Here is a 25,484-nt window from a genome sequence, read left to right as displayed (position 1 = left end):
CATAAAATGCCATGTAAGGATTTGGGCTGCAGGAACAACAGGAGAGGCTCCAGGCTCCTGTCTCCAAAGCAGTTGGAGCTGTAAATTGTTCTGATATTTTTACAGCTCAGTCCATAGAAGCATATCTGACTTAAATTATAGTGTCTTTTTTGTTTAAACAAAACTATATAAATTAATGTAAAATATTAATCCATTAAAGGAATTGGTTTTCCCTTATTTCTCTATAAATTCAAATTTGACATACGTTTCTGGTAATTTAATGTATTCTTTCTAGTACGACAAAATCAATTGCAGTTACTTTCTGGTTAAAATTTTTTTAACAGTTGATGTTTAAAATGTGTATTCACAATTGCAGCATCTTTTATAATCAAGGATATATTAAATATAGGGGAAGCACACTAATGGATTTTTTAGCACGGGATCAATTAATCTTATCTTTTTAGATATGGCCAATTTCTTCAATCGATCGAGGCAGCTGAAGTATGAAAATTAACACAGAGATTTAATAATAATCATAGATCAAGTGCTGCTAATTTCCAGCACAAAATATTGTAATTGTCATATAAAATTACTGAAAATCAAATATCTACATGATGAGCTCTTTGCATTGAAAATAATAGTTGCTCTTTGAAAAATCCCAACAAACAAACAAACAAACAAACAAACAAAAAACCAGAAAAAATCAGAAGATCACTTACGATCTCTGCAGAGGACACAGGGTTATAAAACCCACCATATTTATGCGACTTTGATTAATCAATATTTTTGAAGAGTGTTTAATTAGAATCTGGACTTGATGACCTAGGTGGTTCTTTCCAGTCCTAATTAAATAAAAAGCAAATGCTGGCAAGCATTGATTATTGGTTTTTCCTCAGGAAATGAATAACCAGCCACATGCTGCTAAAATAATAAGTCAGGAAAAAAAACAAACAAAACACTCCCCACAGGTTGCCTCCATTCTAGAAAACACTTCTGGTTTCTAGTTCAGGTGAAAAGGAAATATTACTGCTTGTTTCTGTTTGATTACTGTAATTTCATTAGAAAAACTGCAGAAAATTAGCACCTTATTTTATATTTCAGTCTCATTTCCTGCTTTGTTACACCTAATATACAGCAAAGCAAATCTGTCAAATGGATAATTGCCTGCTTCCACGCTTGAAGGGGTTTATTCCTAAGGGAGCAGAATTTGCTCAGCAAAAAACCCTTCAAATATCGTTTTGGCAAAGCTGTTCATGCCATAAACCCTCAGCACAACTGCTCCCATTGTACCTGTTTTAATGGGAAGTCACATCCTAAGGATTAAGCGAATTTCAGTTATTTGTAATTTATACTTATTTACATTTATACCTTGCTGATCTAATCTAAATTTGATATTATGCAGCCACCTTAAACGTTAATTTCTAAGCTTTTAGTATATCACAAAGCATTCAAATTGTGCTGTGATCCACGGGGCTCTTTTAAATCTGCGTTTCTTGAGGAAAATAAGGTGCAAGGCAGGTGTGATCTCTGTCAGGCTCTCTGTCAGCTCCCTTCAAATAATTTTTGATCCTCTTGGCCAATTTTATTAAAATTCGAACCAGACTTCTTAAATTCCATTGCTTTGTGGGACTAATTATTTCCCAAATTTGCTTTGCTAACCACTAAATAGATAAGAAGTATTAAATCTTCCAAATAGAAGTTTGTGTGCACATGTTTTGGCTGTAAAATATGCAGCTCTGTGTGGCAATCAAGTTTGAAAAGTTGGCTTAATTTAGATGCAATTGATCTACATAGTAATTGTGGTTTTCTTTTCATGCAAGAAATTAGGCAAAATTTTGGTTTCTATAAGGGGAAAAAAGTGGTAATGAAGACAAGCTTCTTTGTTCCACTTCTGTTTTCAGAGACAAATTATTTCTATTTTTCCAAGCAGTGGTGAGATCAATAAATCAGAAGGTCTCCCCGCTCAGAAGCCTCTCGCTGAAATGACAGCGCCTTCTCTTTTTTCTTCATCTTTTCCTCTTGATTCACCTCCAGAAACACCTGTTTGTTCAGCAAAACACAGTTCCTTCCACAGAGAATATTCCAATTTCCAAAAGGTGTGTTCTGTTTTGGCTGGGGAAATGCACTTCATTTATAGTAACTAATGCCCTGAAGTTAAACCTCTTTGTTTTACAGACAACAGTACAGAAATTATTTCTGCAGTGGCATCAAACCATATGCCCATGAATTTATTTCTAGATACAGTGAATCCAAGATATTTTTGGGTTTTGTGCTTTGGTCAAAGGGATTTGAAAAAGAGATTGATGCAATCAGTAATTTCACAGTCCAGTGTTCTCAGTGCAAGGATAAAGCACTCCAGAGGAGGGAGCTGTCCCTTAATATCTGGAGTTGGAAAGAGGGAATATGTCTTTAATGGCAAAGCTGTGAAAAAAAATTATTTTTATTTTAGAGATGGAAAAGATGATAGGAACTCTTCAGCATTTTTCATTATATATGGGGAACCTTGTTCATCATTTCAGTTTCTGTAAAAACATTAATGATTACTTTGATTAAAATATAATTGTACTTTTGCAAACCACAGAAATTTAAATCATACAGAATTCAGGCTGGTTCTTTATCCACAGTATTCACAGCAGAAATTTTGTTTTGGAATTAACTCTGCACTTCTTCTGGTGTCTGAATCAACTCATTGGAGTATAAAACCTGTCCACTGCTGGAAAGATGTTATTCATTCAGGTGGTGTATTCACTTATCTTGTACATGAAAAGAACAGTTAGGGAATTTCAGGAAAAAATGGAGCTGCCAAAGAAACTGGTTTTTCACTCTTTTACCAGTACCAAGGCACTACCTCCACCTCAGTGCTGGGTTCCTCGGTGTTGCTTCACTTCTCAGCTCATGTGTGTCTGTGAGAGGTTTCATTTATCACTTAAGCAAAATTATGAGTAACTGCAGAGTCTTTTCTGCTCCATGTGTTGTGTTTGTTGACAGATGGAGCACTGTGTGGTACAGAAATGTACAGCAGCAAGGGAAAGAATTTCTCAGCTGTGTCAGAAATCAGAAGAAATCCATAAGCCCTTCTCACTGTGTAACTCCCACAGGCCTTAAAAGAGTTTTCAGCTGACTTCTGCTGGATTCAGACAATGAGAAATTAATCTTATAAAGCAACTCAAACTTTAGCAAAGTTCCTTACAGATCTGAGCAGTAGAGGCAGGATTGTAGTGTCACTCTGTTCACGGAAGTCAAATGCATGGAACTCCTTTTATCTCCTGAACCTTATCATGTGATTAATGTATGTGTCACAGTTAACTGCACACGCGTGTCCAGACTGGCTGTGCTATCCAAACAGGGCCTTTGGGTGCTTTAATATTCCATATCCTGCCCCTGAACCCCCACAAGACCCACAGCCAAACAACAGCACCTTTACAATCCAGTTCTCCCTGGTGGAGAGAGAACTGCGATGGAAGAACACGTTCCACTGACCATAGTAAGGAGATTAGATAGATAGATAGATAGATAGATAGATAGATAGATAGATAGATAGATAGATAGATAGATAGATAGATAGATAGATGGATAGCTCTGAAAGCACCTTTGCTGCCCCAGAAGGGCCCACTGGGGCACGGACACACAGTTGTTCTGCCCAGGGGTGCCGTGCCCCGCTGGCCCGTGGCTGGTGACAGCCCCACGCGTCCTGGGCTGAGTGACCTGTGCTGTGCCAGGTCCAGCCGATGGCACAGGACACCTCTGTCCTGCCTCTCCTCTGGATCCCTCTGCTCCCACTGCTTGTAATACTGCAGTTCGTACATCCTTTAGTACTAAGTGGCAGACTCTTAAAAAAAAATCAGTCCTCCATCGATTTGTGGAAGCAAGCTGGTGTTAAAGCAAGGTTCTGTTTAAGTCATCATAGAATAGGTTGGGTTGGAAGGGACCTTAAAGCCCACCCAGTGCCACCCCCTGCCATGGGCAGGGACACCTTCCACTATCCTAGGGCGCTCTAAGCCCCGTCCAGCCTGGCCTTGGTCACTTCCAAGGGATGGGGCAGCCTCAGCTCCTCTAGGCAGCCGGTGCCAGGCCTGCCCACCCTACCCGGGCAGGATTGTTGCCCCTGCCGCCGCCGACCGCGGGGCAGGCCTGGGGCAGGGCAGGAGCGCTCTGAGGGTAGGAGCGCTCTGAGGGCAGGGCAGGCTGAGGGCAGGAGCGCTCTGAGGGCACGAGCGCTCTGAGGGCAGCGCTTCCCGCGGCCTCGCTCCCCGCCGTGCGCGTGCGCGCGCTCCCCGCGCATGCGTGCGGCGGGTGCGGGCGGCGCGCGCCGGCGCGGTCCCGGCCGGGCACATCCCGATCCCGGGCAGTGCCCGCCGGAGCTCGGAGCGCTCGGAGCGGGGTCCGGCAGCCGCACGGCCACCTGCCCGCAGCCCGCGGGGGCACCGCCGCGAAGGGCAGCTCCCCGCTCAGTTTGCCGCGCCTAAGGAAGTCCCTCGGACCTGTCCGAAGTGGGGCCGCGGCCGCTCCGTCCGCTCCCCTGCGCGCCGTGTGCGGGCGAAGATGCCGAAGAAGAAGCCCGGGCCGATCCAGCTGAACCCCGCTCCGGATGGATCCGCCGTGAACGGGACCAGCTCTGCGGAGTGAGTGCCGCCGGGGCGGGGTGCGGGCCGGCCCGGGCCGGGCGCTGTCCGCGGGGTGCGGTGCTCCGAGCCCGCCCTGCCCCGCACGCCCCGGCCCGGCTGCCGCCAGCACCGCGGGCGGGACTCCCGGGAACCCCAGGGCGGGGATGCTCGCCGTGCCCTCCGCGGAGTGAGGGGATGCTGCCTTCGGCAGTAAACAAACTTCTGTCACATAGGCGAGGGAAAAAAAAAACTGGTGAAAAAATAGGGGGAAACTTGTATAACTCCTTTCTCCTAGTCCGTAATGGTGTCTGCTGGCTTCTTAGCTTATATAATTACCTAGTAATGCCAAATTACACGTTTGCCATGGCATATTTCATAAACGTTGTGTGTGGGAGAATTTATACTGGAACCCGCAGATTTGTAGAAAAGGTGTTTTGTTTTGTTTTGCCTCGTCCTTGGCTTTAACCCAAACAATCGTTAGTTTGAGCAGATCTGTTTGTCACTAATTGACATGTTGTGCTGGCTACGGCAGGAGCGTGTGTGGAGAAACAGCTTCGGAGCTCCTCTGTGGGCAACACAAACATGACACTGTAAATGTGGGAAGGGCTGAGCTAATCACGGGGACACTTCTGGGGGAAAAAATAGTGAATATTGGATGGCTGCATGGTGTTGCTGGTGAAGCCTCTGTTGCACGTTTCTCACGGATGTGGGTGGGCACGGTGGCCTCGGTCAGGCAGACACAGCCCCGGCACCGCCAAGTGATGAAATGTTACAGCAGGTTTGCATTTGAGGTTTACGGGTCAGTGTTCACACCTTGATTTTTAGACAATGGTGTCGGGCTAGCCCTTCAGTGAGCCTTGAAACAAAGGTGTGTCTTGGAGGAGCAGATTCCTGCCCCTGTATGGTCAGTGCTGTCCTCTCCGGGAGATGGAAACTGAGCTGCGATGTGCTGCTGTACCACGGTGACACAGAGGATGTGAGGCAGCCTTGCAGTGACATGTGCGGCTCTTGGGCTTTAAAGTGCTCTGTGCTCATCAGTGCCACGTTTTCACACAGGCTCAGATCTCCTTTAACCACCCAAACATCTAAAAAAATAATCAAACAACCAAAACCAAATCGACCGCAAAAGAAATGTAACCCCAAAACCAAGCAAACACCTCCCGAAAAATAAAAAATTCAGCATCTAGCACCTCCAGCTGTGACATTTCTAGCAAACTCTTTTGATGATTAACTGAGTGGTGAGCTGTTTAAAAACTGTTCTTTGTCAGGAGTTACTGATTGTATCTAAGCATTATGATCTAAATATTACAGAGCTTTTGTTCTGGATTGACAGGGGGAAAAATACTGTTTTTATATTTGCTTGGGTAGCACTTTCCAGTCGATTTTCTCAAGGCAGTTGGGAATATGTTGATTTAGTCTTCAGGGATCTCTGTGCGTTTTAGTCTTGTTCTACAGAATAAATCTAATACACCAATCACTCGCTGCTTGTAGTACCTGATGTAAATCACTCGCTCCCAATATGCTCAATATCGTATCTCTTCCTGCAAGAAATGTCTTTAATTTTGAATTGCTTTTACATGTATGGTACTCATTTACTTGTTGGAAGCCTTTGGAGACTCCTGGGAGTGCTGGGTCTTTTCTGCACTGATGAACTGCCTTGCTTCATTTTCTGCTCCGTGTGTTGATTTGGCCGGGGTTTGTGTGTGTGTCCCCAGACTTGTGATCTGTGTCACACACAGGACCTTATACCCAGCTTTTGCCAGGCTTAGAGGTGTCCCGTATTTTTAAAAGAAGTAGCTTAGTGAAAGTAAATTCAGCAGCCAGCTGTCCTATATACAGGCAGGATTAATTAATGGTGGAAATATCCCCTCATCCTGCTAATTTTAAGCCCTCGTTGTGAAAGATTTCAAATAGCAAAGAACAGTTGCATCAGAATTTAAAAATGTTTTTGGAATTGACTTGAAAACAGTTTTGTTTTTCATTTCCTTAATCTGTAAGGTTGTTTATTTTCCTCCCCGAGCCTGCTCTGGGTTTTTTCCCCCTTTGGTCACTGCCTGAATTCCTCAGTCAGGTGTTTGTGAGGCTGCTGTGCATGCCCTGCATCCCTGCACTGCCATATTAACACTTCCTAAAGCCCCGAGCCTGCCCTCCTGGAATTTTGGCAATGTGAGGCTCTGGTTACTGGTTACATACACAAACCTGTCCCTCTCCAAACGCCTCCCTGCTCCTCAGACATGGCAAAGCACCAAAGGAGCTCGAGGACTTGGCAGGGCAAGAAGGCAGATTCCGATCGAGGCGATGGAATTCCTGTCTGTGAGTGCCCCAAGGACCCCAGCATCCCCAGGGAAGGGGAGGAAGTTCTTCAGGCCCAAAGGCGATTTTGGCACCAGCCCAAACGGATGTGCAGGGCCTGAGGAGCTGCGTGCTGGAATTCCGAGGCTTTCTCTCTGTCACGGGGGAAGGTTCTGTAACTCATTAATGCTTTTAGGAATGAGCACTTCTGACACCGTGACTTCCTGGCAGAAAGGAAGGGGAAAGGGAGGAAATGAAAGAAGGGGCTGGATGATTCAGGATGTCCTGCTTTGCATTTGTGTCCTGTCCTCTGTCTGTCTTCATCCTTATTTGGTGATGGGAGCTCATTGACTGGAGCAAGGGAAAGCTTATTATAGCACGTGGTGTGGGGTTTTAGGAGAATGCAGGAGGCCTGGGTCTCATGTGCCTGGCTCTTTCCTCTTTTCCTTTCCTTTTCTCTTTTTTATCCCTCTTTTTTCCTGACAAGGCAGTATAAAGGGGAGTTAGCACACTTAGAATTTAAATACGTGCATCCCAAATATTTAAATGAAAATTTCACAATGTTTCTCTCCGACAGCAGGTTTTGTTACTTGTAGCTATTACTTAACCACAACATCCTGTACCAATAATTTTTCTCGAGGGCCTTCCTAATCCCTGGCTCTGCCCAGTGGGACGATAGAGACAACTTCATGAGAGGTTTTCCTGTGCCCTGAGCTTCACTTCTGCTTTTGACACTTCCCGTGGAGCCGCAGTTGCACGGCGAGGGCTGAACCTTCCTGCTGCTCTGAGCTGCCTCAGCTCCTCAGGCTGAAACCCAGATGACACTGGCCAGCTGCAGATTTAATATCATTCCTCGGAGCTGCACAGATATAATTGTGCAAAGCTTCTGCAGGGAAAGGAAAAAAAACCCAACCGAGCAAACCTGAATGAAAATTAATTGGAGGAAAACTGTTCTGGCTGAATGTTTAGTGTCTTAATAGCCAAAAGAACCAAGAACAAATCTCCAGTTTATGGATTTATGTTCCTTTCACACTTCTAACTCTCTTTTGCTTTCACTATCTGACAGTTTTCAACCAATTTTTGTTTCTCTGAAGCCAGCCCAGCCTCAGAACCTGAAGTAGGAAAAAAAAGAAAGTTTTGAGATAATGCCACTTTCCGTGTTAAAATAAGTTTTTTGTTCACATGGAAAGAAAGATGCTTCATGAAGTTCTTTAATTGAATCTTTGAAATTTAAAAAAAAAAAAAATCAAAGAGAAGGGTCAAACAAACTGCTCTGAAACCTGACTTTTTACCTAGTCTCAGTAAATCCAAACAACTTTCCCAGCTCTGGTGTTAAAATATGAACCTTCCAAAAGTGCCTGGCATTAACAACAATTCTTTTTAAAAATTGAGTGCCACTGACTTTTATGTATTTTATGAGCTTTGACACGATGGGATTGAAGTGTATTTTTTTTTCAAAATCTAACTGTGCATGTGTTTTAGCAACAACTGGTGTCTCCCAAATCAAGCCTGAGCTGTGACCTCTGCAAATCTCAGATGTGAAGTATCAGCTGCAATAGGGAGTTTGTGTTTAATTAGATAAAAATGAGCAAAAAAAAGTAGACAACAGAATTTGCATCTTCTCTGATGTGCTGAAAAGAAATGGGCCCTTGAGAGGGATTTGAGATGCTGTCCATAGGTCTTTACCACATTAGGAACTGTATTTCTTTGTAAAAAAAGAAAGGAAATCCAAAGCAAACTGTGAGTAGAACCAAGTTATCCAGAACAATGTGGTTTTTCAGGGTTTTCTCTTTTTAAAGCTTTAATTATAACAAATCTGTGCCTTAGAGCTGTTCAAGCCAGAGAGTAATTTTGTAAAAGTGGGTGACTGCAAATTCCAGTCATAGTTTGAGCATTAATTAATCAGCCTTTTCTTATTGCTGCTGTTTATTCTGGTTAAATTGCATTTAAGGAGGTCCCTGAATGGCTGCTGCAACTCCCTGTGGTCGCTTGGCAAAGAAAAGTTTGGGGATTGTGCAGAACTGGCTTGCACTTTAGTATATATTACAAATTGCAAAGTAAACAGTTGCTTACTTATTGTGCTTCCTGCCATTTTTGTGTTTTTCAGTGTCTTCCTCAAGGGAGCTTCAGTTTGGGTTTTTGAGGAGTAGAGGGGCAGGCTGTGTCCCATCAGAGAAATGGGGTTTGGGTTTTAGGGCTTTAAGTTCCTATTGTGGGCTCTTTCCCAGTGAATCCTGTTCCAAGAGGATTTGTCCTCCATGGAGTAGGTTTTTTATCAGTTTCTTGGATGTGAGATTAGATAAAAGGAAGGGAAGGTTTTCACAGAGTTGTTCACTTTAATGCTGACAGGGTCATTTCTGCCTTGCTTCCTGGGGGGATTTTTTCTTTGGGCTTTTTTTCCCGTTGGAATTCCTTGGATGTCAGGGGAGCTTTTTTGCCTATGTGCAGTGTTCTGGAAGATTAGACCCTGGAATTTTATGACTGATCTGGTTGGATTACAGTTGCATTCAACATACATGTAGAATTACTGCAAGCTTTTAAATATTAAAATAGAAAAAAAAGAGAGAGAAACCTTTTTTTAAATCCCCTACTAATGAAGGATTAATTAAACTTCCAAATACATGGGATATAAGAGAGTGCATTTTAAATTAAAATATACTCATACACAGCTTTCTCTTTTAATGTGCTTGAGCCTGGCATTGTCCTTCACTGAATTAGAAATACCTTTTTAATGTTACTTAAGTACATTAATAGAACATGTGATCTGGTATAATAAAATAATGAAAAGTCAGAGCCTGCAGCACCTCATGGGCTTGTGCTGAAAAAAAATCTGACTAAGTGTACACCAGTAGCACAGAAATTAATGAATTAAGGGGCACACTGACCTGTGCAGCTCTTGCTGGCTGTAGGCAGCTTTTTGTTGACAATTATGGGTATAGGAAAGATTTTAAGACATTTAATACTGTCTTGTTATGTTCTGACAGTCAGGTTTAAGTACAATGAAGGTAATGGAGGAATACTTTAGTTTGTATGAGCTTAAAAAGCTTCAGTTGGTTTAGGGGAGTTAAAAACTAGGTGTAAAAATAATGGTTGCTGAGGAAATGTGAGGAGGATAAGTGGTGAGGGAAGCTGTGCTCTGGATCCAGCTGCTTTTCTTGTCCTTACAGGGAGGCTGCAGAGGGCACAGAGGTGTGATTTCACAACACAGCTTGTGCAAGATCCTGCTCCTTCTGCAGAGTCTCTCCTCTCCTGGCTGAGAGCTCAGAACCCTCCAGAGGAGCCCTCAGAACTCTGCCCACCAGCCCTGGGGTAGCCACAGGGTCAGCTTAGCCAGGGAAATAATCCCACTGAAAATGGGGTTTAATTTGTAAATGGGAATGAGAGCCTTGGGGCAGAATGAGACCATCACCTCCTGCCTTGGCAGGATGAGTGACAGAGCACAGGGAGATGCTGGAATTCAGAAATTGCAGCAATTCCTGAGGAGCACAGATTTTAGTGGAGTAGGCTCAGGTCTCTGTCTCAAGAGGAACAAATCTCCTGCCAGACCTTCCAGTGTTGTCTCACAGCAAGAAAAAGGGATTGAGAGGGTTTGGGTAAAGCCAACATGCAGCTGAATTATTTATTGGTGTAACAACAGTACTGCTGCTGTTAACCTGGGAAAAGAGGTTTTGAGTTAGCACTAACTTAAAAAAAAACCAAACATTAAAATTGTGGGGAATTTACATGAGGCAGGAAATCCACCAGCCACTTTTTAGAGTGGATTTTTTTAGTGTATTTTATTGTAAACAGGAAAAACATTCTGAAATGAGTTGAGGAAGGAATTTTCTATGAGGTCTGATAAACCTTTCCATGTCACCTTTAGGTAGTTCGTTCCCTTTCAATTACTGACTTCTAAATTTTCCAGTAAAAAAGCTCCTCCCCCTTTTTGCCTGTGTTACCTTTTTCACAGCTGCATTTGTTCTCCCACCATTGCCCTGGGGCTGTAGAAAGTGTGCAAATTCCACTGCCAAAACACAAGAATGTCTCTTGGAGGCAGAAATGTTAGCTGGCAAAAGTGAATTTTTGGGGAATTGTGTTCTTTCTTCCAAAAACATCTTAATTTTAATTTTATTTTTTTATTTTGAGGAAGCAGTGTATTTCTTTTTCTAATCACTTTTGTCCCTAGAAGTTAGTACTCAGATGATTCCTGCTTTGATACGTGCTCAGCATTACTCAGACAAAATCGTGGTTACACTTTGGAGCAGAAGTGCAGGGGCACACCTGGGCAAGGCTCATTCAGTGCTCAGCATCTCTTGGCAAAGGCTCTTGGAGGAGCCTTTGTCATCCTGAGTCCTGTCTGGGCAGGAGGAAGGTGGATTCCAGCAGAACTCCTCCCTGCTGACACCTCAGGATGGGATTTCCACCTGGATCCAGCCTCATCCATCAGGTGGAGTCCATAACAAGGGATACAAAAAAAAAGCAGATTGTTTTCCTTTGCATCCTGAGCACCAGGATGGAGATATTCCAACAGTGTGGGATTCTTTGGATGAACAAGAATGTTTTTTAAAACCTCCTTATGGGTTTTTATAACAGACCCTTGAAAGTTCCTGGCAGCTCTTCCCCCTTTCTTGCAGGGTTTTGTACAACTCAGCATTGTTCTGTGCTTTTCCAGAACTTTTTTTCAGAGTGGTGGGAAGATGAGTCAGCAGATTGCAGATCACATTCTTTTGGGAAAAAAAAAAAAGTTCTCTTTGGATATAGATACGTGAATATTTCTGTATATATTGGTACACTCCATTCATATATTAGGTAAAAGTTATTAATTTCTTTTGCTAAATGGCTGTGCTGACAAATGTTCAGTGTTATGCAATCCATCCATCTGAAATACAGGCACACCTTCCAATCCTGGCTTTCTCAGAATCCTAGTTATGGGGTTTTGGTCTGTTTTCAGGCAGTTTCTTTTCCTGCTCCCTGGTGTGGTCTCTGTGGCTCTGGATGGAGTTTGTCCTGCTGTGCTCCAGGCTCAGCCCTTGCACAGAGGAGTCTCAGTTCTAATCCTGGCCTAATTCAGGGGCCTTGAAAACTGATCCTGTAACTTCATCTTTTTTATTATTGTAGTGGCCCTCAAAGGCAGTGTAGCTGCCACATGGGAGAGTTGGGAAGATACTGTTACTGTAACTATTGCTGTGCTCATCCTTTGGTTTTGTCATTTTATTTAACTCCTAATTCAGAGACATAAAACAATGGCAGTGCAGGCCTCGGGTAAATATATGTGTCAGCTGATGATCAGAATTTATAATTCTGTGTATCCTCTGTGTTGTGCTTTAAATATCCTATCAATAAGGTCATTTTTCTGTCCATAAGGAAGTTTTAATTACCCTGTGGTTCCTTTATTCTGATAATATAATGTAGTGTTGGCTGGGAAAAATCATGCAGAGACATGAACGGGAGATGGAGAGCTTGGATTTCCAAAGATTTGGCTGTAGAATTTCTTAACCTGAGATTACAGAGTTGATTCAGGGCAAATCTTGAATGCAATGGTAAGTCCTGAGGAAGGCTCCTAACTCAGAAAAAACCCCAAACTCCCTCTCTGTGGCATTGGTTAGAGAGCTCAAATGCCAAAGGGGTCCCTGAGCCAGCAGCTCCTGCTGCCACTCAGGATGAGGGGCTGGAACCCCAGGAGATGGGACCAGCTGCAGAAACCCTGGTGGGAAGAGGCACCCAGGGCTCCAGTCTGGACCCTCTGTGCCTCTTCTGGGCTCTGCTTTCAGCCCACACGTGCTGGGTGATGGGCTTGGGCTCGGGGGAGGAGAATGGGATGATGGTGAGCTCCAGAGAAAGAGGAAGAGGCTTAAAGCAAAGATTCCCAGCCTAGAGGGAGATTTGAAAGTTCAGCTGTCCACTTGGTTGGAGACTCAACAGGAGATTTGAAGTTGTGTCTGCTTTCTTCTTTAAAACTCATGCCTTTCAGCCTTAGAAGATGAGAATTTACATTAAATTAGGGCTAGCAGGATACTCTTCTGGACAGAGCAGTGCTTTTCTAATGGTTTTGTTTTGCATGCCTTTTACTGAGAAATAGTTTTTAATCAAATCTCTGCCTCCTTATTTTTTTCTGGCAGTATTAAACCTCACTCTATGCCATGCAGTGTCACTGTGATGTGGAAGTGGATGGAATTTTAGATATTAGGGAAAAATCCTTCCCTGTGAGAGTGGGCAGGCCCTGGCACAGGGTACCCAGAGCAGCTGGGGCTGCCCCTGGATCCCTGGAATGCCCAAGGCCAGGCTGGGCAGGGCTTGGAGCAGCCTGGCACAGTGGAAGGTGTCCCTGCCATGGCAGGGATGGGACAAGATGAGCTTTAAGGAGCCAATCTGTGATGTTCAGATGATAAATTCACCTACAAATCCCACCTAAGTACAAAGGAAAATTTTTAAGATCCTCTAACACATTGCAAGGATTGAAAATCAACGAGGGTTGAAAACCAGTGTATTTTTCCAAAGCAGACTCCTTGCATTTATAGGGAATTTGGATTTTTTTTAGTTGATGCTCTGACTGCAAGTTTTATGAGGCTGCACTGGAGTTAACCCAGACAGACACCTGTGATCTAAGCTGGAGGACTTCTGGAATTACATTTATCTTCCATGTTATTCTGTGAACTGCTCTTTGCTAAAGGAAAAGATTAATAAGAGTTTGTCTTGTTGCCCGGGTTTGGCAGAGTCACACAACATAGTAGTCTGTCTTCTCAAAACCACAGAATGTCTTCATGTTCCTAACACTTAATTTCAGCTCCCTGATTGAGGTTGTTCATGGAAATTATGTAGTGAACTGCCTACTTTCTTCTCCAAACTGACAGTTGTGTGGGCTTGGGGAAAGCATTAATGTCACTGTTCTGGAAAACAACCCCCAAGCTTTGTATCCTCATGCGACAGGAGATCTGAAAGTGAAAGTGCTTCTTGACGCTTTCACTCATGCTAATTGTTCAGCCTGCAGCACTGATAGTAATGCCTTTGAACAGATATTTGACAAATTACTGGTAAAGGCTCTCAGATTTTTTTCCTTCTTCCCCTGCCACATTTTTTTTCTTCTCTCTCTGAAGCAGGCTTTGGAGTTGAGTAACAGCTTTACTGTAGCCTTTAGGGTTGAGTGTATGATTAACTTAGCACTAACATGAATTGAAAAAAAAAGCTCCCAGGGATTTGGAGTACTAGTATTAATTAAGGACTTATTTTCTGGATTTTGTTATGCCATTATGTGCTAGCAGCCTACAAGCAGCACTTCTCTTCCTGTTACTGCTTCCAGGAGAACAAGTGTGTTCTGAAATGTTCATGCATCTCCTCCAGGAGTGCTTTCCTCAGTGCTGAGGTGGCTGTTCCCAAAGCCAGGAGCTGAGAATCTCCCCTTGCCTTCTGTGCATCTCTGGGTGCTGAGTGCTCTCACTGCACAGTCTGTGGCTCCTCCCTGCCCAGCCTGCAGTAGGAAACACAGCTTTGGTTCTTGCTGCATTCTCTTCCATCTCGGGAGGTCACAGAAGTGCCACGGGGGGATGCTGCACTGTCAGAACACTTCCTTGAGCCCAGAAAGGAAGAAGCAATGGGAGCTAATAGGAAAGATCCTCCCTGGTCAAATGTGGGTGCAGAGAATTCCTCCTCTAGGGCACCTGGTACCTCATGCTGCCCTTGGGAGACAGGAAGAAACAATCAGCTTTCCCAAAAACTTGCCCTGAGTGTGTATATTTTTTGAACTTTCCATTTGGTCAGGGAGGGAGAGATCTCACAATAATTGTGAGGACACAGCACTGAGTGCAGAGGTTCTGTCTGCTGGCTGTGCAGGGTGTTTCTCCTTCTGCCAGCAGAGCAGGAAGGTGTTTACTGCTGGTGTTCTGTGGGATTCCTCTGTCTCCTTCCCAAATGGAGGAAGCAGCTCTGACCTCCCCGTGGCTTCATCCCAAGGATCACCCTGGGAGAGCTGGATCCCATCCCTGGTGCAGTTTAGAGTGTGCTTGGCTCCCAGACTGCCAGCAATAAATGAAATGATCACCTCTTGCTTCAGAGTCAGGCTTGGCACCGTGGAGCCCTGAGCTGATTTGATGATTTCCTGCTTTGATGGATCCCTGGCAAAGCCATGGTGCCTTGACAGTGAAAAACACAACCCCAGGACTGCAGCAGGTAATGGGGATGAATTTTAATAGGAATCTTTGTCTCTGAATAAAAGTTTTATACAAGATTAAGTGACTCCCAGTGCTCTTTCTGGAGGCAGACAGTTGCACAGTAGCATGTTGCTATTTTAGCTGCCAAAGTTCCTGAACATTTTTGTGGTGCCTGGTGATGAACTGTCTAAAATATTCTATCCTCTGTATTCTGGATGTGCTGGTTTCATTCAGTTTGTAAAACTTCCTGGGTAATGATTTACTTTTCCCCCTGTTTCTCTGTGCTTTGGAACTTGCTGTGAGGGGCCAGGTGACAGTCCCAGCTAGCAGTCAGGGGAGTTGGAGTTAAAAACTGAAACTTCCAAAGTCCTGCCTCTTGGAAACACTCTGAGTAGGTTACACCACCAATTTAGATGACAAAAATACACCTTCTATTTACCTATCTGCATGTTAAATTGATTAATGTTCAGTCCTTCGAGCAAAGAACCAGAATAAAAAAAACCTCAATTCTTTCCTGATGCCTGACATTCAGTTATTATAGTTCTGTTCTTTTCATAAAGGTAACTGGAGATGTTGGTAGTTACACTCTGAGCAGTGATTTTGTCAGTGCATTTGTTGGGTTCATATCTTTCAGATTAATTCACTTTACAGAGAATTGGTCCTGAAAATCTGAGAGCTTCATTGCTCATCACTGCAAGTAATGAAATTAGAGCTTAGAACATTCTGGTGATTTTACTGGTGGTCACACCTGGTGGGGAAACCTGAGGTGCTGAAATTCATGAGATCAATACTTTCCCAGCTGGGAGAGCCTTTGGAACCTCTTGACTTGTATCCAAGCAGGGACCCCAGCAATAATTCCTAATTTCAAGCAAGGAAATGCCTGTTTTAAGTGAATGCCCAGTTTGTTTAGATTGAAGCAGGCAACTTATATTTTAAAAATAGCTTTATCCAGACAAACATTAGACTAAATAGATGTGATAAGTGCTATCCTAGCAAGTGTTTTTGTTCCTAAAGCATCAGCAGGACAGTTGTTTGTTCCCTCACACCAGCAGTCTGTCTGCTCCAAGTCATGTGCTCAAGCATCTCTGTGTTGTCTCCAAAGCCAAAAACCCCCTTCTGCCTGAGAGAAAAACTGAATAGTTGCTTTCTTCAAAGCACAGCAAGGAAAGCCTTGTTGCATCCTGTTTCTGTTCTCTAGTTGTTTTTTTTTTTTTAATTCCAAATGGACAACCCTGCTTTATTCAGCAATCCTTAAAATGACAGCAAGTTTCTTCTCAAGACCTGTAAATTCTAATGAAGATTTGAGTTCTGCCTTCTCACTACAGTAATTTTCCAGGGTAAAACATGGAGTTTGTGTCCAGCATTTATTGTTTTGGAGTGGATTGCAGGAAAGTGAGGGGTGCTTGACTTTGCCTTGGCTTTTCTCCTGTGCTCATGGTGTAGGAAGAGCTGGTTCAGCTGTGTTCTAGGAAAGACACACCTCACTTTTATTTCAGCCTGCAATTTGTTTGCTTCACTGGGCACATTTGATGGGGAAAAAATAATCCAGGGATTAATCATTCAGTTATGCATTTCTGAATTTCAACAAATGTGTTTCTTTCTTAGTGATTCCTCTTTAAAACAGAGTCAGTAAAACAGATTAACTTGGATGTTCGTGTAAGCCACGTTTATCTACCTGGGGGATTTTTCAGTGGGGATACTCCAGGATTATTGGTGTGTGATTATACAGATACCAAATACGGTATGAGGACAGAAATGGAGTTTCTCTTTAAAAGATAGTACAAAAATAATTTTGTTTTAGTGCAGAAACTTGATTTTTAAGGTAAGATAGAGACAGTTGTGGCAGTAGTCATGTATCCTCTCAGCTGACCAGCTCCTCACTGGCTGTGAATAGAAATAGTTTTGATTATTGGTGAAATTTAATTTTTTTTAATGGAAAGTAGTTCTGTTTTTCATACTTCTGAAGAAATAGATTATCTTCCTCAAATTCTTCATCCTAGTAACACTGTATTCCCTGGGAACATTGCATAAATTTGGTGAAGCAAAACAGGTTCTTGCTGTTAAATATTTACCCTTGCAGCAACTTCTTGTTGCAATTGGAAGCAGGAAATTTTAAAGGAGCCTTTAAGTTGTCATATTGGAATGAAGCATTTCCATAGGAACTGAAGTTGTTAAAATGTTCCTGGAACACTGAACTTGTGTCTGAAGTTCCAAACTTAACTCCTGCATAAAGTTTTGGTTTTCTATTTTGTGTTGCTTAAAAGCATGAATCCTCCTGTTAAAATGAGGTTTCCAGCAGATGTGTCCTTAAAAAAAATCAACATAAGCTGAAAACCCTTGGGCCAAAGACTTTCACATTTCCAGTGACTTTGTTTTGGGTCTGTTGGGCTGGGCTTGATGACTTTTTACTGATAACTAAATTAGAAACTTGTGAATGAATTGTTGGTTATACAGTGCTGTGGAAATCAGTCAATAAAACATTTAGGCAAACTGAGGAGGAAATTACACCACAATCTTGAAAACACACAACTAAAAATAGCATGGAGTGCTGTGATTCAGGAGCTCTCTCTGACCAGAAGTGCAGAGTCATGAAGCCACTCCTGGAGGTGGTGAAACTCAGCATGCCTGGATGTGGGCAGGACCTCAGAGATGGGGTATCTTGTGTTTGTCATTGTTTTATCTGGGATAAAAAAGCCAAACACAGTTTACCTAAATCAGAGGTGCAGCACCACATCTCACAGGGGTGACTGTGCAGGTTGGGTCCTTCTGAGCAACGTGTGCAGGTGCAGAAATGGAGTGATTTCACTCTGACCTCTGTTCCTCCCTGTCCCCCTCACAGCTCTGCTCAGTCCTGCCCTTCTCTCCCCTGCAGGACAAATCTGGAGGCCCTTCAGAAGAAGCTGGAGGAGCTGGAGCTGGATGAGCAGCAGCGGAAGCGCCTGGAGGCGTTCCTCACCCAGAAACAGAAGGTTGGGGAGCTGAAGGATGATGACTTTGAGAAGATCAGTGAGCTGGGAGCAGGCAATGGTGGTGTGGTCTTCAAAGTGTCTCACAAACCCTCTGGCCTCATCATGGCAAGAAAGGTGAGGGGGTCAGAAGGAACAGCCTGGGGATGGTGTTTATAGAGGGTGTTGTCTCTGAAATACAGCGAGTTTATTTAGAGAAATAATTGGTGCTGACACACAGAAATTACTGTTTAATGCCAGCTTTCAGAGAAAGGGATGTCTGTCCATCAGTAGGAAATGTTGCTCTTCCTCATCCTACATGAGCATCCCAGTTTTTCAGAAGCAGTGTCACACGTGTTAGTAATGAAAGGATTGGCATTTGTTCCTCTTTTTCCTCTCTCACTCAGGAGTAGGAGGCCTGAAAAATTACTGGAAATTATCAATTAGACAAAAGTGGCAATATTCTGTATTCTGGGCAGTTAATTTAGAGGAATGGAAAAGGTATCACCTGTCTTAAGAGTTTCCTTCACAGGCCCACTGCAGAAAAGAGCTCTGGATGAGACTGGAGAAGAAGAGAACTCAAAAAAATGGGAATGAGGGAATGCAGCGGAGTTCAGTGGCATCTCCTGTTCTGTAGTTCCATCCTGGGATGCAGTTTCTGGGCAGGAAGGGATTTTTCCTTCTCTGAGAGTATTTTTCATGCTTTACAACCTGAAGCAGTTGTGACCTAGTTTGCAAGAGAACTGAGATTTATTTTTTTTTTGTGACTGAAATAGCTTGATGTTTTAATTCTCATTTAGTTTACATGAGGAGCTTTCACTTCCTGTAAATATCCATGGGAACAGAACACTCATCCCTGGTCCCATTGTTTTACTACACTGGGAACTTCCCTTTTTTTGATTCAGAAGTTCAAGACTTCTTTAAAAGACAGTATAAAAATAATTTTCTTTTTAAGGTATTTCTTTTTAAGATGGGGACAGCGTTGTCTTCAGCAAAACTAAAGGAAAATGTGCATGTGCTAAGAATAATCTATGCTGAGGACACTGGCAGTTTGGGGAGAAGCAAAGGAAAATGCCCAGTTCTGAGATGTGAGAATTACAAAATGCACAAATCACTGAGGTTTTCTCAAACTGAATCAATTGAATTGATTTTTGTTTTTTCACCTGCTGTGGGTTTAACAGGACATTTTGACCCAGTTCATTAATATTTGATGCAACTGAGATGTTTGCTGAATTGTGATTTTTCTTCCATTTATTAAGGAAAATTTCATTTCCATAATCTTTCCTTTCACATATGGAACACACTTGTATTGTATGGGATAAACAGTGTGGTGGGGAAAAGGTATTGGGGAGCTTTCACTGGGAGCTTCAGCTCATTCCTTGCACTAATGCTTTACAAACACCTGCACAGGTATTTTTCAGCAGCTGCCTCTGAGTCAGTGCATCTTTGACACATTTCCCTAAGGAAAAGTGCTGCAACCAAAAGTTTCTGCTGGAGAAGTGTTTTGTGAAAAGAGGATGGAATTCCTGCCTTTTCCTGGGTGCTGTGTTGTAGTGTTTTCCCTTGGCCACTAGTGTTGGATTTTGCCCTTTTTTGACCCAAAGATGGGGCAACTGAGAGGTGTTTTAAAAACTTCTATTCCATTTTCAGTCTCATGAGAAGGGTGAGAGAGTACAGATGTTATAATTCACAGCATCACAATCAGAAGCCAACTATTTCCTAATTACAATACATTATAAATGTTTTTTAACCTATCAGCTTTTACATACAAATGACATACATCAGTTTACATACAAATGCATACTGTGTGAACCTTCTGTCAAGCTTTAAGAATTCTCTACAAATCCATTTCCCACACACTAGGAAAGCAAGGATGGATTATTTTACAGTTAAATTGTAGAATAATTCGGGTTGGAAAGGGCCTCTGCAGGTCATGAGGTGCTCAAAGCAGAGTCAGCTCAGAGATCAGGACATCTCAGGGCCTGCCAGGTGTTGAAAACCTCTCTGAAAGGCACAAATCACTCCTGAAGAGTGGATTTGATTTTATTGAGTGGGTTTCTTTTGCAGTTAATCCACCTGGAGATCAAGCCAGCCATCCGCAACCAGATCATCCGGGAGCTGCAGGTGCTGCACGAGTGCAACTCCCCCTACATCGTGGGCTTCTATGGAGCCTTCTACAGTGATGGGGAGATCTCCATCTGCATGGAGCACATGGTGAGTGCCAGGAATGGGTTACCCACTGATGGGGAGGTCTCCATCTGCATGGAGCACATGGTGAGTGCCAGGAATGGGTTATCCACTGATGGGGAGATCTCCATCTGCATGGAGCACATGGTGAGTGCCAGGAATGGGTTACCCACTGATGGGAGATCTCTGGTGCCTTGTGAAGGCTGACTTAGAGCAGAGTTCCAGAATAAAGCAGGGATTGATTCCAAGGATCTCCTCCATGGATCCACCTTGGGCAGAATTCCAGAATAAAGCAAGGATTGATTCCAAGGATCTCCTCCTTGGATCCACCTTGGGCAGCGCCAGAGCCCAGACAGGGCTGCACCCAAGATGCCCGGCCGGGCACGGGGTCTCTCCCTGGGATCAGCTCTGCTCCATTCCCACCTTGCAGTTCATTGTCCCAGCCCAGCTTTAGCCCAGGCACTCCCACCCTGCTTGTTTTTCTCTCTCCAGCCCACGGGGTTTGTGCTCCTGGGCTGAGATTTGGATCATTTGTCCTTGGTGCCCAGCTGGAGCAGGAATTGTTTCATCTCCCTGCTCTGTGCACAGAGCTCACCATCCCATAATGTGAACCCAGACCCACCCACTAAAGCAGCACAGAATCTGAAAAATATAAAAGCTATACCTGAGGCATCATCTCCATCTGCATAGGGCACATGGTGGGTGCTCATAAAATTTCTTTCCTGGGTTCTCCCCTGGGGTTATTCCCTGAGCCTTCCTGCAAACCCTCAGTGCCACCAGCACTGCAGTTACCCAAGTTCTCTTCTCTTCTGAAGATGTGGTTTGGATTTACTCTGCAAATCAGAGGTTGGGATTGATAGGAGATGTTTTATCCCCTTCTCCAGTGTCTGCCCTGCACAAATGTAGCTTCCCAATTGCTTCTTTTTTATCCTTTTGTTATATTTCAAAATATTTACCCAGTCCTGCTACTTAAACACTTGCTCTGACTGGGGTTCAGCTTTGTTTTTTCTGCAGAATGAACCAGATCACTGATACTGCAGCTGTGCAGATTCTATTTTTTTTCTTATTTATATGAATCCATATTTTGTCCCTTTTTTAAATGTTACAGAAAATGCAAACATGAACAACAGTGAGCAAGCCCAGAGGGATCTTACACAACTTTTTTAACGCCAAAAAAATATTTTTCACCGTGTTTCATTTTAATACAAAGTACACATTCTTCTCAACATCTGTTTGCCTTTCTCCAGCCATATGGACTCAAAACATGAAAAGTAAATTTTCTGTAATTAAGGGACAGTTGAATTTGTTGCCTCACTTGGTGGAGGTTTTTAACAACACAGAGCACAATACAGCCAAAGATCTCTTTATTTTTTCCCCTGAAAAGAGCTGTTTCTTTGGAGAGAAGCTGTATTTTTTCTGGAAAGTGCATGTGATTGTTGTAATGCTTCTGTGGTCCCTCAGAATTTTGAGAAGGAATCGATGGTTGCTTAGGAACAAGCGCTCACCAGGCGGGCTCCAGGATGTGGGAGCCCAGGGGAAGCTCTGCACCCCCAAAATCCTCATTCCTGCTGGGAATGGGAAATCCAGCTCTCAAAACTGAAAAGAAGAGTGAAAAATAGGAAAGTTGGTGGTGAAAAACTGTCTGGGCATTGCTGGAGATTATGTTAAATGTCACAGATGTGCACAGCTGCAGTTGCTGAAGGAGCCTGTGTGTTGCCACATTCCAGAGGAGAAATAAAAGGCCTAAAGAGTCTCAATTTATTTGTCAATGAGAAAATCACCAGCAGCAATCAGGGTTTGTAGGTTCCTAAGCAGGGAATAATATATCTGACAGGGAATATGATGTCTGACAGCAAACATTTTCCATTTGAGAGAAGGCAGGGTGAAATCTGGTGGCTCAGTGCTGAATCTGGTCCAAGCCAGACTGGGAACAACTTTTTACACATAGAACAGCTGATCAATAAGTTATGAAATCAAAAGAGAGGTGGATTATCACAGTCTTAATTTATGTTATTATTATGCTAGTATATTATCATTATTATACTATTATTATAGTCATCCTTTATTATTATGGTCTTAATTTAGCATTAAGCTTAATGCAGATCATTGGTAGAAGTTTTTGGTCTCTTTTTGGATAAAAGATTGGATGAAAATCTCCAATGTGGTCTTTTTTTTTTCAGTTGCTATCACTCAGAAATCTTATTTTTAGCAGTGGGTTACAAAACCTAAGCAAGATTATGAACAAAAAAGTTGGAGGTGGAACGGGCATGGAACTTGAGTGTTTGATATTTTTAGGTACCTAAATTCAAGATCAATGCCTAACTTTGCTTAGCAGCAGGTATTTCACAGGCAAAAGGGTTGGAGGCAGCTCCTGCAAGACACTGGAGGCTGCAGCCAAGATGAGGCAGCTGAATTGTGTTCAGCCTTGTCTAGGATCAGAGCTGCTCCTCAGGGAAGGGGGAAAAGGCTTTTTTCTGTAACAGAATTATGGTTAATATACCAGTGGCACAGCAGAGACAGCTGTCCAGAAATTCAGACTGGTTTAAGAGACTTCTAGAGATTTTTTTTCTGCTGGTGTATTTTTAATCAAGTGTGCAGTATGTGGGTGTGTTTTTTACAAAAATACATGATCAGATAAGTGTTTATATACTTCCCTTCTCATAAGATTTTAGTCCTCAAATAATAAACCTTTGTGTTCAATGTTTTTGCTTTCACCATGTGTAAATGTTGATGGGAACTTCCAAAGGGGAGGTTAAGGCAGAAGACAATTAATTCCTCCAGTTGGATCTTTATGGCAAGCATTGGGAGTTATCCAGTGCTGATCCAGACAACAGGATATGGTTTTAAATTGGAAAAATAACTTTTCAATTTCTTCTTTGGTTGTATATTCTCTGCTCCAGAGAATCCAGACCTTATGCACAAGTCTATTGTTGAATCAGTTGCTAAAAATAAACAGCATTTTTCCCAGTTTTCCTTTTGAAAAGCTCTTAGCAACAGTGGGATATATTTGCCTTTGCTGGGGGTGTGTGTGCATGCAGGCAGTTTATTTAATCTAATAAACAAGGCCATGGCTTACCAGGGAACCTTCAAAACATTTTCTCTCTCTTTTGGTTCTTTCTGTGCCAAACCATCCTTGGAAGAGTCACCCTGGACCTGCAGATGTGACAGAGGCAGCTCCTCCTGGGCAGGGCCTGCTCTGGGACAGGGACCTGGGTTCTGTCATCATCCTGGGGTGGCAGCTGGGGCTGCCCCTGGATCCCTGGCAGTGCCCAAGGCCAGGCTGGACAGGGCTTGGAGCAGCCTGGCACAGTGGGAGGTGTCCCTGCCCCAGGATTAGAGGTCCCTTCCAGCCCCAGCATTCTGGGATTTTCAAACAGAAATCTCTGTCTCTTTTCAGTATGAGGAGTTTTCAGCCTCATAAATCAGGATCAATAAAATCTTTTCTTTCTGTCTTTGGAGGGGGAGGATTATGGTGGATAGATGTGACCAAAAAAAAGCATTGGGCTGAAAATTACAGAAAGCTGTGAAATCCTTCCTGCTTGCTTGCCACTGTTTGTGGACAGTGCTTCCTTAAGGTGATCCAAACCATGGAAGTGCTGCTCTGGAAGAGCATTGTGTGCAGTGTTTATTTGAGTGGATGTTGTTAGTGGCCACCTGTTTATTTAAAATAAACACAAACCTGACTGATTCCTCTGAGGAGTGATTTATTTATGTCAGATTTGCACCACAACAATGTTAAAGCAAACATGAAGAGCAACTTGGGTTTTTTTTTTAAACAAATTAAGGCTTCAGTTTACAGCCCTGTTTAAAATATTTTAGAGCAATTTGATTCAAGCTTGACTATTCAAATATTTCTTGTTAGGATGGTGGCTCCTTGGATCAAGTGCTGAAAAAGGCTGGGAGGATTCCAGAGCAGATCCTGGGCAAAGTTAGCATTGCGGTGAGTGGGGCAGGGGATGGCACCTCTGGGGCCTGCCTGGGCAGTGCCACATCCAGGGGGGTGGGGATGAGGGAGGAGGGAATATTCCCAGGTTTTTCAGTGTGTCTTTTCATTTTTCAGTTTCTCTCTGTACGTGGTAGCTGTGGGCACTGGAATGAGTAACACATTCTGGGCTGTGTGCTTGGAGTTGCTGCTTTTGGATCAGTTGATGCTTCTGGATGAGAGCTGAATTAACACTTCCTTATTTTTCAGTATTGCCTTTTCCTCTCCACTCTGCAGCAAGAATGTGTGCAGAGCTCTCTGTGCACAGAACTCCCAGGAAGGGATTCAGCTTATTTTTCATTTTTCTAGTCCGAGCTGGAGGGACAGATTAACACTCAGTGTTGATTGGCAGTGATTACATTTTGGGGCTTCTGTTAAGCTGCATGCATTTGGAATTCTTGTGCAGACAAAGCATTCAACTTTCTCTTCTGCTTCCTAAATTAATTTGCTTTTCATTTGTCTCTAGGTAATAAAAGGACTCACATATCTGAGAGAAAAACATAAAATAATGCACAGAGGTGAGATAAAAGTTTGTCTTGTAACTTTGCTTGAGTATGATTTTTATTCACATTAAAATTCCTCTTTTTTTTCTATGCTTGGTTCTTTATGGTTCCATATGACTTTGGTTCAAATGGTTTTTCTTGGGCAGTGTAAGGCAAACTTTTTATTTTAAATCCAAATCTCTTCCCATGACTATCAGGTGTCTTCAGCTTCTGTCTTCCTGCAGCTTATCTGGGTTTGTAATCCATGCTTGAACTGCTGTTCTTGCATTTTATGTGCACACAGAACTTGTCTGTGTTTGAGACTGATTGCAGTGAAAACCCCTGAGCTAAATTTCATGTGACTGTTCAACAGTCATTGCCATGAAAACTTTTAAGAGAAAGTCACTTTTTTCCCTTGTGTCTTACATGCACATGCTGCTTATTGAGAGCTGTCATGCAGAACTGCATCCTTTGCATACTTTAAAACAATTAAAAACCATGGTGAAGCTGTGTAAAATGGGAGTGTTGCTTCTCCTGGGTATTTACTCACTTTAGAATAAATGTATGAAATTATTTTCTGCTTTTAGTTGCCTTTTTTAAAATCCAGCTCCTCCATTAATCTGTTGCATGTTCCATTAAAGAAGAATGACCCTTGGTGCAGTAATACATCCATTTTTGCTGCTGTGGGTGTGCTGTGAAGGTGGGGCTGGAGTAGTGCTGGTGCCCTGTGTGCAACCCACAGCAGCTGCTGGGCAGCTCTGGACCACAGGGAATATTCAGATTATAAAATATCTGCAGCAGACATTAATGCATGTCTGAATTTACATTTATTGCCCAGACCAAAAAGAGGAATCGGCAATCCCAGCTTGCACAAGCTGTTGTAGGATCAC

General features: G+C 43.1%; 2 protein-coding genes across 2 annotated transcripts in view; one reads left to right on the top strand and one right to left on the bottom strand.

Annotated features, from left to right (window-relative positions):
* The window catches only part of RPL4 (ribosomal protein L4), a 342,845-nt gene that overhangs the window by 296,239 nt on the left and 21,122 nt on the right, over positions 1-25,484 (bottom strand). The window lies entirely within an intron of this gene.
* Positions 4,309-25,484, top strand: part of MAP2K1 (mitogen-activated protein kinase kinase 1) — a 33,080-nt gene continuing 11,904 nt past the window's right edge. The window contains exons 1-5 of the mRNA XM_009090062.3: positions 4,309-4,601; positions 17,871-18,081; positions 20,011-20,157; positions 23,993-24,070; positions 24,579-24,630. Of these exons, the coding sequence (XP_009088310.1) occupies positions 4,522-4,601; positions 17,871-18,081; positions 20,011-20,157; positions 23,993-24,070; positions 24,579-24,630 (568 nt within the window). The 5' untranslated portion in view covers positions 4,309-4,521. The remainder of the gene's footprint in view (positions 4,602-17,870; positions 18,082-20,010; positions 20,158-23,992; positions 24,071-24,578; positions 24,631-25,484) is intronic.

Source organism: Serinus canaria, chromosome 10, assembly GCF_022539315.1.
Source record: "Serinus canaria isolate serCan28SL12 chromosome 10, serCan2020, whole genome shotgun sequence".
Classification (NCBI taxonomy): Eukaryota; Metazoa; Chordata; class Aves; order Passeriformes; family Fringillidae; genus Serinus; species Serinus canaria.
The sequence above is the reverse complement of the archived record's forward strand: the minus strand, read 5'-3'. Positions and strand labels throughout refer to the sequence as shown.